The sequence below is a fragment of the Xiphias gladius genome, chromosome 4 (genome assembly GCF_016859285.1).
Source record: "Xiphias gladius isolate SHS-SW01 ecotype Sanya breed wild chromosome 4, ASM1685928v1, whole genome shotgun sequence".
NCBI classification, from domain to species: Eukaryota; Metazoa; Chordata; class Actinopteri; order Istiophoriformes; family Xiphiidae; genus Xiphias; species Xiphias gladius.
The window spans coordinates 23,486,092-23,497,247 of record NC_053403.1 but is presented as its reverse complement, the minus strand read 5'-3'; the positions used below and the strand labels follow the sequence as shown (position 1 = coordinate 23,497,247).

Here is an 11,156-nt window from a genome sequence, read left to right as displayed (position 1 = left end):
ACACAGATGTCACAGAATAAAGAACCATAGCTGTAGTTAAAAGTAGAACACGAACAGCTAGTTGCATTAAATATGTTTCTGTTCAGCAGGCAAATTAAAGTAATACTATTATTATACTTCTTTTTAGACCATTGATTGTACAACAGCAATGGGATTGTGAAATCCCAAAAAAGTTGACTATGTTACATTTGAACTGGCTCTGTGATGGCCATAAGTGAAGTTGTGTCCATTGTCAGTGGTATTTACACAGGGGAGACCTAAAAGCACTAACTGGGTCCATTACGTTTGTGTCAGTCCACAGTTTGCACCAACAGTTTGCCTCAGCGCATCTTGTTGCGACAGCTGCGTCCTCCACCCCCTCGTCATGACAGAGCGCCCACTACACCTAAATTAGCTTGAAAAGGCTCCACCGACAGAGAGCTGATTCATGCTTACACTCAAAGTTTCACAGCTCTAACCGCCTCCAAGTGACCTTTTGACATGTGGCACACTTACACTTTTCTCTCTTAGCCAATCAATTTTGGAAACAACAAGGTAAGACGATAGCGGCTTCATTACTGTCAGTGCTGAACATAATATCTGTAATGCTTACTGTGACTTCCATATGAAGATAACAGGATTGCGTTAATTAGAGGATAAAACTGCAACAGTGAACGTGTTTAGGTTTGGTACAGAGGGGTGAAACAAACAGCTTCCAATTTACTGGGATATCTCACTTTAGTCAAGCAGTTAGAGCTACTGTCAAGATGGGGTGGTAAGAGAATGACAAAGTGACAACATCTTTGCTGGGCTTCAAGTTGTTCTTAACCTATATATATATATATATATATATATATACATTTATAAACATTTCAGAAAAGAAGTGGAGCCTGTGCCGTTCATAATAGAAGCAAAGCAAGTGAAGAGGGGGAAGAAGATACTTGAGAATATTCAAGTATTGTGGATTGAAAACCTAACATTCTATTCACCAAAGCAACTGCTGAGATAAGCTAATATGGCGATATCACTAAAAAGAAGTCAGAAGGGGCAAGAAACACAAGCACTCTGGTGATCAGATATGTATCACACAGCCCAGAATATTTGTTACCGGAAAACTGTTGATAATACGAACACTGTGTTTTGCAGACTAAAAAAGAACAAGACCATCAAAGTCAATAAAACCATATGAAATCAAAGATCGCGGAGGATGTCTTTCTCAGTCATGGCCCGGAGTGTTCCTCTGTACCACTTCCACTGGTGGCCATTTTATAAATTACAGCAATCCTACTGAATACTGTAAAATGGTAGTCTCCTTTGTATCTTCTGGCAACACTGAGCGCTTTGTGCACAGTTTGTATTGACTTCAGTGAAACAGACCTCTCTCAGTCCTGTTGTTTTTATTATATTCACATAGTTTTCCCACCTTAAAAGTCACTGAGAAGATTGTGCATCGTGTCCTGAATTCATATGTGTTCGAATGTATTATTGCAAAGATTTTATGAGCCTCTCAGTGAGTAAAATGACCAAGTTACAAAAGGTAAAACTGTTAAAATTATAACTCATCACTCATTATCAATCGTCTGCTGTAAACATCCATCACAGTATGTATATATAGAAAAGTGTGTAGAAGTGTGTACTGTCAGACAGTATGTTGATATTAGACTATTTTCTGTATTTCTACAATACAGGTTTTATGCATAAGTTTGGGCATCCTGGGCAAATTGCATATTTTGTTGATTTTTGAACTAAAACAGAGTAAATACAACCCCAGCTGCCAAAAATGAAAAATTAGCCTTTCTTCAAATGTAAATGTTACTTTTTATTTCATGAACATGGGGGGGGGGGGGTTGCAGCATGTGCGAAGGATTAGGCATCCTACTAATTCAGTATGTACTAACCTGCCTTTGGCAGACATAACTGCTTGATATCTGCCTTTATTAGCCAGCTAAGACTCTTTCTATTCTTGATTTAGGAATTTTCAGCCACTCTCCCTGAAGATCTCTTCAAGGTCTGGTATATTTTTAGGCTGTCTTGCACACTCAGCATGTTTAAGATCTATCCACAGATTTTCAATGATGTTCAGTTCAGGGGGGCTTTGAGGGCCATTCTGAAAGCTTCTTGTAGTACATGATAGATTCTGAGGTCTGCTTTGGTTCATTGTCCTGTTGCAGAAGTCAGCCACTTTTCACTTTCACTTCTTTGACTGACTGCAGAACATTTGTATCCAGAATTTGCTGATGCTGTGTTGGGAATGGAATCCAGTATTCCCTCTATCTGTGCAATATTTCCTGTTCCCCTGGCTGCCACACAACCTCCAAGCAGAATATTTCCACCCACATGCTTAACAGATGGCAAGGTGTTCCTTTCATGAAACACTGCTGCTTCTTTTCTCCACATTGGCCAAAGAGCTCAATTTTAACTTTATCTGTCCACAGCACTTACTTCAAAAACAACCCTGGCTTATCGAAATGTTGCGCTGCAGGCTTCAAGCGTTGACTTTTGTGATGATGCTTTCGGTAAGGTTTCTTTCTGATGACTCTTCCTTGTGGACCCCGTTTGTGCATCAGCGCTGCCGTCATACGGTGTATGACTGCCTTTGCAGTCATACGGAGGTTTTGCGTTGCCTTTTCGCCCGGCAGACATACAGTTTTCTGTGAAGGTTTTCTGGAGTTCCTTTTTAACTGCCATTTCTTAAAGACATTTTGGACAGTGGAAATTTCAAGCTGGAAACATCTTATCTTCCTATAGCATCCCCTGATTTGTAGGCATCAGTTAGCTTCTTTTTCACACCCACAGTCAGTGGCTTAGAGGAGCCCGTGGTTCATGAGTGTTACCGCGAGGGTTTAAGAGTCAGAGAATTTATCAAGCTCTGAATTGTCATCAGCTAACAATTCCTAATGACATTTCTTGACTGGCTTGTCTTACAGGTCCTAATGAATCAACTAAGGCCAAATGAGTTAAAGTAGTTCTGAGAGATTTACAAGTAGAAGGGTGCTCAAACTTCTTGCTTAAAAATATCTCAGAGCTTGAAGTGATCTCCCAGGAAGAATGGCTGAAAAATTCCTAAATCAAGAATAGAAAGACTCCTTGCTGGCTGTGCTTTCTAGCGGTGATATTTGCCAAACAGGAGGTTATTAAATATTGACTTACATGGGTGTCCAATCTTTTGCAAATGCTGTAATTACTGATTTATTTATTTTTTTTCTATTTAACTTCATGAAATAAAAAGTAAAACTGCATTAACATTTGAAAAAAGGCTCTTTTTTTTGCTGCAGGGATTATAGTTACTTCTTCTCAATTCAAAGATCAACAAAATATGTAAATCTGCGTAGGAGTGCCCAAACTTTTAAATATAACTGTATTGTTAAATGAAACATTTTTTAAAGATGTTGGGGATGAACAGGAAAAAAAGTTTGCCTTGGATTATGCAAAATTTTCCAATATCAACATTCTCTCTGGCAGTAGGGTTGACATAACCCAGAAAAAAAAAACATTTGACTAAACGCCAAAATAACTCTGAATTCATTTGATTGTTGAGTTACGTTTTCTGTAAATTTTAACTCCTTACATAATGGGCTAAATGCTGTTTCGCCACACAGCCTGGAAGATAATTTTGTTGAGGAATACAAAATCCCTTTGTCTGAAAACAAAGATTAAAGATACTGACTCATCAGAACATCAGAACAAGTGTTTTCACTCACACACTCACTGTGTGTGATTTGTGTGTGTAACTGTAGAATGTAAACTCCTCCTCTGGTCCCTAGAACACCCAAGTCCACGTACTGAGGACAAGAACTCTGCCCTGTTACAAAGTTATCATAACTGATAGGAGTGATGGCCAAGACCATGAATATAAGACCCTAGTGGTAATAAACCCAAATGATCCTCTCAGGATGTACAGGCTTTTGATGTTTGCTGTGCTTCTTCTTGTCTATAACTTTCAAGAAACAGCTTTCAGAGACAGAAACCTTGCATCTGAAGCCTGTGCCTGTCACCGGGAAGCACAGAGCGCTGGTGTATTAAAATATCGTTGATTGGGAACCTAAAAAGCAGCGCAGAATGTTTGTGCGTACCGTTAAACCAAACACTCGGACATCCCGTACCTCTACACTGGGTGCTGGTGTAGTGACGGTGTCATACAGTTTGTGATAAAGGTAACATTAATCCAGATTAGTTCAGCAATCATTGGTTACACACTTCCGTGTAGGACTCGACTGATTATCAAGGGCAAAAAGGATTAGTTGCAAATTTGCATAATAAACAGGCCAAACAAACAAACAAACAAAACCCAGAAAAAGCAGAGGTAAATAAACCTTGAAGTGAGTCCTTGTCTGCTTCTGTCCATTTTTATGTACACAGTTTATTAATCAATATTTGTTGGCCATAATTACAGCTGTTTTGCTTGTTTCTGGGGTAATGGAGATTAATTAGTGACCTGCAACAAATGCTGTATGTATAAAGGGATAATGAGCTCTACTTTATGCTTTAATTTTTAAGTGATGTGCCAAGTCATGTGAGAAAGTGGGAAATTAACTTTAGACTCTTTAATTGTATTTTTTCGTTTATCTTTGTTTGTTATTTAAGACCCCCGGCGGTTCCATCTTTACGGTGAAAGTCTCTCAAGCAGCAGAGCAATAATGAATCAGGTCCCGTCATGTGAATGGCCTGTCTCAGTGGGACTTTCCCTCACTTAAGGTGACCTTTCACAGATGAAAACCCCATTTAATGTCTCTCCATCGAATACTATATTTGTTGTTCAGACACTGTCACATATTGGAATCCAGGAGCGGAATGGACAGGCTTTTACACAAAACTCGATATATTTGTACGTTCTTGTCATTCTGAGTCTCTATATCGTGTTTCCACCTCCTTCACATTTGTGTGCTCCATACACACGACACCTATCGAATGTTTTTCCATCCTGGAAGAGGGATCTGCGCTTCCTCAGGAGGGAGTTTGCTCTTATCCAAATCAAAGTGATCACAATTGAGGGTGCCACATGTCGTGCAGACTGTAAAGCCACCTGAGACAAACTTGTGATTTCGAGCTACAAAATCAAATTTACCTGACTTTTTTCTCCACTTCTTTTGTGTTAATGATAAGTAATCTACACCTTTCCCGTGTCGGAGGTATCGTTCCCAGATGGTAACTGTGGGTTAATTTACAATTTACTGTGAGCTTTGGAGTCCAAGAGCTGAGTGCTCAGAATCTCTTTCTCCTCGGATACACACACGCACGTGCAGTCCGTTAAGATCCGAACCAAGTGTAGAAAGAAATTGGCGCTTCTCCCTAAATGGAACGGCCCTTTCTTGATCTGAAGTCAGGTCGAGATGGCGGGCGTCACGATCAAATGTGACAGTATTCCACACAATGTGTTGAAGATGGGCGGGGGGGGGGGGCGCTTGCGTGTGCTACAGCCAAATGCTTTGGAGATATTCTGTGAAAGTGCAAATTATTCAGGGGGAAGCAGTGTTGCCAAAATGCTAACTGTCAAGATGCAATGATGGAAAGTAACAAAGTACATTTACTCAAGTACAGTATTTATCTTGAGGAATCTACTTTGAGTATTTCAATTTCATGTTTCTTTATACTTGAATTTATTTCAGAGGGAAATATTGTACTTTTTAGTCCATTTTTCTGTAAGCTGTTGTTACTGTTTACTTTTCAGATTAAGTTGAAGATAAAGCATATACAGTAAGTGTATAAAATACAACACATTGTTAAAGATTAAATCAGACATCTCACATGATTTCACTTAAATAACTGTTCAGGACCCAAAGGGGTTAAAATATCCGATATTTCCCAGCAGAGAAAAACAGTAAGAGAAAAAGTCCAAAAAATGAAAACAAATCTGTGTATCTTCTTCTCCCATTAATCGTGTCACGATGCCTCAGATTTACCTTGCGACTGTTTGGAGGGGCTGGACCCCCAGTTTGGGAACCACTGGACTGAACTTGCTAAATGTCTAGTAGTTAAAATGAGCTCCACCCAGAGCAGCTACAGCAGGAAAATGTTGCTTATACACTGATGCATCGGTATTTACAATCTGATAATGAAACATGGATTATCAGTCATTTGACTGTACAAAAAATCATTTTACTTTTGATACTTTTGCTGGTAATACATTAAACATTTTGAATGCAGCACTTTTTACTTGTAATAAGGTATTTTCTATATTCCTGTAGTGGTACTTTTGCTTAAGTAAAGGATCTGGCCACTGACACTTCAAATAAAAAGCTTACTCCAGTTCTCATTTCATCTCTAGGTGGCTGCTTTCCCCTCAAGGTGTAGCAAATAAATTAGAACAGCATTATAGCTGTCATTGGAAAGTAATTAACAAGGTCGTGGAGACCATGTGACTGACTGTAACCACTCACCTTTTTTTTAAATAGTAGGGTTTCTCTTTGTCCACATTGCCTTGATGTTACAGACCTCAGTCTTGTTACAAGTTGAAGGTACTTTTAAAGGAACTAAAGCGTGTTTTAGTTGATTTTCAATAGCCAGTTGAATGTTTTTGTTGTTGTTGTTGTTGATTCGTAAAACGTGTTGTTTAGTAGTTGTGTCTTCTGCTCAGTAATTTCCACCATCTTTACATTACACACAACAGTGTATGTAGATGTATATATATACACACACGCATTTATATAGAGAGAGAGCGAGAGAGAGAAAGAGACACACAGAGAGCGAGATGTGTGTGTGTGTGTGTGCGTGTGTGTGTGTGTGTGTGTGTGTGTGTGTGCGTTTGTGTCCAACTCTACTAGAACATCCCTTGCCCTCTCCCTGAAGAAAACCAAAAAATATCTGACCCAAGATGTGAGAACATTTCCTCAGCCGTGCGTTCGCCCCTAAACCCCAGCCACCTCCGCGCGCCTAGTGGCCCTCTTTTTTTCATGACGCTTTCTTCCCCAGGTTACGATTGGACAACACCTCCGCCTGTGTCCGTGACTGACATCACCGGAGCCACAGTCTCCTCCCAGCGGCAGCAGACGCTATTTGAGTGGGGACTAGCGGATTGTTAAACATAGAGCCGGTTTAGTGTCGTCAATGGGAAGCGTGCGAGACAGTGGCAAAGCGAGTTACGGTCTACATTGAAATCGGCGGCTGCACCATGCTCTCCAGGTCTATCCCGTGTCTGTGGATTACATTTTTCCTGCATTTATGCTGTTGTGTAGACAGCGCGGAAGCACAGAATGCGAAGGAAGGTAAGTTCTTAAAGTTTGGACTCTCCCATCCCATCGCATTTGGAAGACATCTTTCAGAATTGACAGGGATGTGTCCAAATCCAGCAGATACCGTCTTTATTTTTTTCCTGTAAATCCCACGCAAAATGTTTACCTCCAAATCTGGACGTTTGATGTTCCCAGCGCCGTCAGCTGAGGCCGGTGCGCGGGGATGACAGCGCTGTCTGTTCCCGGGCTGTTTGCGAGCGACCTGACGGTGTTTTTACGCACTGCAATTACAAGCCGTAGAACACTGATTAGACTCAGAAGCTCCCTTTTTTTTTTTTTTTTTTTTTTTAATTTTCCTCCAGTGCCTGTGAGCGATCGGCATAACTAGCCTGCTCGCTGTAGATCTATCATGACAAACTAGGTAATACGAGCAGATCGATCGTTCCAGCAGGCTCGTCTCGCTGGAAGTGAGCGAGCCGTCTCTCTGGACGCAGGTTCGGGGGGTTACTACCTCCAAAGTGGCCTGGGCTCAAACAGCCCGGGCAAGGCATGTTTCTCGGAAGAAATATCCGACAGACTGACGCGGAGTCGTAATCTGCCTCAGACGCTCAAGTTGACCAGAATCAAGACAATAAAACACCAAAATAAGAGACGATCTAATAACTCCAAATGGCTGCAAACTGTCACTTTTAATTGATCGGATTTTGGGTAAATTAATGAAATAATCTTATGCGTAAAAACGGAAAACTCATGATTTTCTCACCGCCAAAATATACAACGTAATAGCGGATATGATTTGAAAATCCTCGGTGTTTATTTACGGGGTTTCGCAGACCTCCGTATCAGAAACTCACCTGTAAGACTTAACCCGAGCAATACGTGTAACGGCGATGCGTCCCAGCTGCTGCCCCCTCTCACGATGGAGCTGTATGCTGATATTACACACAGTTAAAACAACTTCGTTTTATGGAAGCCACCGTGGTGCCGCTTTTTGCTCCTAAAACGGGCTGTTTTGTCGAATCTCCTTCCGCCGTTTAAAAGCTTCAAGCAAGCCGCCTTTTACATGGTTTCACTGTAGTTTTAATGGCCGTTTTGAGCTGAAAATATGGTATGTCTGTGCGTCCGGGTGGAGACGGGATCAGCTTCTTCCACGTTAATGCAACAACTTCCACTCCAAAAACGAGTTTAATAAGCTGTTGCGTAAAATAAACCCACAATAAACAGATGAAATACGCATAAATCGTGTGCGTAATGATTCCCACCACATTCTAATATGTGGGTCTGTTTCTAGACTCTTTATTTCTCCTTTATGCCCACTGTCGGAGTCTTAATTCATCTCCCAAAAAGTTCCCCCGCAGACAATGCTGCAGTGTAGACGTATATCCTCATCGCATGTTTTCGCTTAAGCTCTTGCTGGTAGAAATTAGGTCATGAGTATATGCGCCATAGATATGGATGGGTGGCCTATCACTAACACTCAGCCCCAGTGCCCCGGTGTGATTTAACCACCTGCCTCTCGGTTTCCTGTCACTAGTGATTCTGCTGGACTCCAAGGCACAGCAGACAGAACTGGAGTGGATCTCCTATCCTCCCAATGGGGTAAGTCTGGAGAATCTCTGCATCGCAGGCACACGGTTTTCGCCACATCTATATTTTTTCTAGCTTTCTCTGATGTTCCTTTCATAGGAATAATAATATTTAAAGTAGGTTTGAAATATACACAATGAACCCCGCCCCATATTTATTTGCTCACAAAAGTATTTCCAGAACAAAAGATAAAGAATGTAGGAGTATGTTTCTGCCACTAAACTCTCCTGCCTTTTGACATTCAGAACACCAAGACCTGTAGCAAACCACTTCCAATTTGCTAGTCTGAATAAAAGGAGGCTGTGAGGAACGTCTTAAAATAAATAATGTGAACAGAAGCAGATAGACTGAGAAAAAATGTTCTTTAAAGATGTGTTTGTGCGATCAAAATGCAGCTGCTAATCTTCCTTTAGTCACTGCAGTTTATTATGTAGAGCACTTTCTGAAATTACTATATTTCATATACCTTTGTGATATTCATTACAGTATAATCACCTTGTTTTGATTGCCAATCTTTATAGACATCAATCTAAAGATAGATGGACATGTTCCACATTTAAATTCAACATTGTGATGTTCTCTAATGGATTTATTCATTATAATGATTTCTTCTTGCAGTGGGAAGAAATCAGCGGCTTGGATGAGAACTATACACCAATTCGCACCTACCAGGTTTGCCAAGTCATGGAGCCTAATCAGAATAACTGGCTTCGGACTAACTGGATAGAGAAGGGCGATGCTCAGAGAATTTTTGTGGAACTGAAGTTCACCTTGAGGGATTGTAACAGCCTGCCTGGTGTGGTGGGCACTTGCAAGGAGACGTTCAACTTGTATTACCAGGAAACAGATTCGGAGGTGGGCAGGAGCTTACGGGAGAACCAGTACGTGAAAATTGACACAATTGCTGCAGATGAAAGCTTCACTCAGGGTGACCTGGGCGAGAGGAAGATGAAGCTGAATACAGAAGTGCGCATAATTGGCCCCCTGTCCAGACGGGGCTTCTACCTAGCCTTCCAGGATGTAGGGGCTTGTATCGCCCTGGTATCTGTTAAAGTTTATTACAAGAAGTGTTGGTCTATCATTGAGAACCTGGCCATGTTCCCTGACACTGTGACAGGATCAGAGTTTTCCTCGCTTGTTGAAGTGGAAGGCGTGTGCGTGAGCGATGCTGAGGAGGAGGCCGACAACTCTCCCAAGATGCACTGCAGTGCCGAGGGGGAATGGCTTGTGCCTATTGGAAAATGTATATGCAAAGCTGGATTTCATCAGAAGGGAGATGCATGTGAACGTAAGTACCTTACCCTTTGCTTCCATGATCAGGAAGAATGTTTTTAGTAGTAATTGAATTTCCTCATTAGCAGTCCCAGAGTTGTTTCTTGTGGAATTATCGTTTAGAAATCAGTCAGGGGCATCCTTGATTTCACACAATTAAAGATGTGCCAAGAAAAAAAAAAAAGTAATAAACTGGGGAGTATTTGTGATTTGATTATGCAAAGCAGATAAAAGGACAATCTAGACACAGTCGACTGAATAGTTGTGTTGGCAAATGGGACTGAAGCGTCTGATTTGACAGCAGTAAAGATGGATAAAGTATTGAGGCCAAACATCCTCAGTGTAATAATTGGAATCCGTGTTAATTGATTATGACGCTCTTAATTTATAACCATGATTCTGTTGACACTGGGATTAAATAATAACTTGAGTTTAGCTCCTCAGCTCAAACACTCCTCTCTCTCTTACTGGCAGGGAGCCAAGACAATCACTAGCAGAATACACAGGTCTAGAGGAAGTCCAGCCAGTCTTTCAGTATCTCTCTGCCCCGGCCAAATGACCCTGACAGAAAGGGAAACAAATAGCCGCTGTACTGTGGCATTTAGGCCTCAGGATATTTATGAAGGAGCCTAACAGGAAGGTCAATTGCAGCCTCGCTGTGGCTCATTTATGCGTTGTTGTGGTGCCGGATTCTGCAACTACAACTAACAATAACATGCTTTCTGTCACTCTAAATGCTCAGAGGATTATTTTCAGTGGCCATCTGATTTTAAAGATAAAAATCGCAATGGATTAAAAGGGGGTGACTTAGGTCACAGAACTTAAGTGGCCTGCCTTGTCAGCGCAGCAAAGCGTTTTTTTTTTTTTTTGCAAGGAGGGCAGCCTCAATCTAAGCAGCTTACGAGGAGAGGCAGCCAGTAATAATTGAACGGAATGCATCTAAGAACAAATTAGTGTCCCTGGCAGACAAGCATTTATGCCACGCTGTCATCTATTAGGGACCCCTCTGAGGGAGGTGTGTAAATGAAATATATTAGGCCATGTAATTTAGAGCAACACAGCCTGCCCCAAGTTGTGCTATGTCTCTGATGTTAACAGGCTATCACTGATTCAACCCCATAGAGCTCCTTTTTATTGTTCTTGTTGTTT

At 41.2% G+C, this 11,156-nt stretch overlaps 1 protein-coding gene across 2 annotated transcripts in view; it reads left to right on the top strand.

Annotated features, from left to right (window-relative positions):
* Positions 1 to 7,022: 7,022 nt before the first annotated feature.
* epha7 (eph receptor A7) overlaps positions 7,023 to 11,156 on the top strand; it is a 97,952-nt gene continuing 93,818 nt past the window's right edge. For both annotated transcript variants that reach the window (XM_040124921.1, XM_040124920.1), the window contains exons 1-3: positions 7,023 to 7,181; positions 8,683 to 8,747; positions 9,354 to 10,023. In XM_040124921.1, coding sequence (XP_039980855.1) covers positions 7,088 to 7,181; positions 8,683 to 8,747; positions 9,354 to 10,023 — 829 coding nt within the window. In that variant the 5' untranslated portion in view covers positions 7,023 to 7,087. The remainder of the gene's footprint in view (positions 7,182 to 8,682; positions 8,748 to 9,353; positions 10,024 to 11,156) is intronic.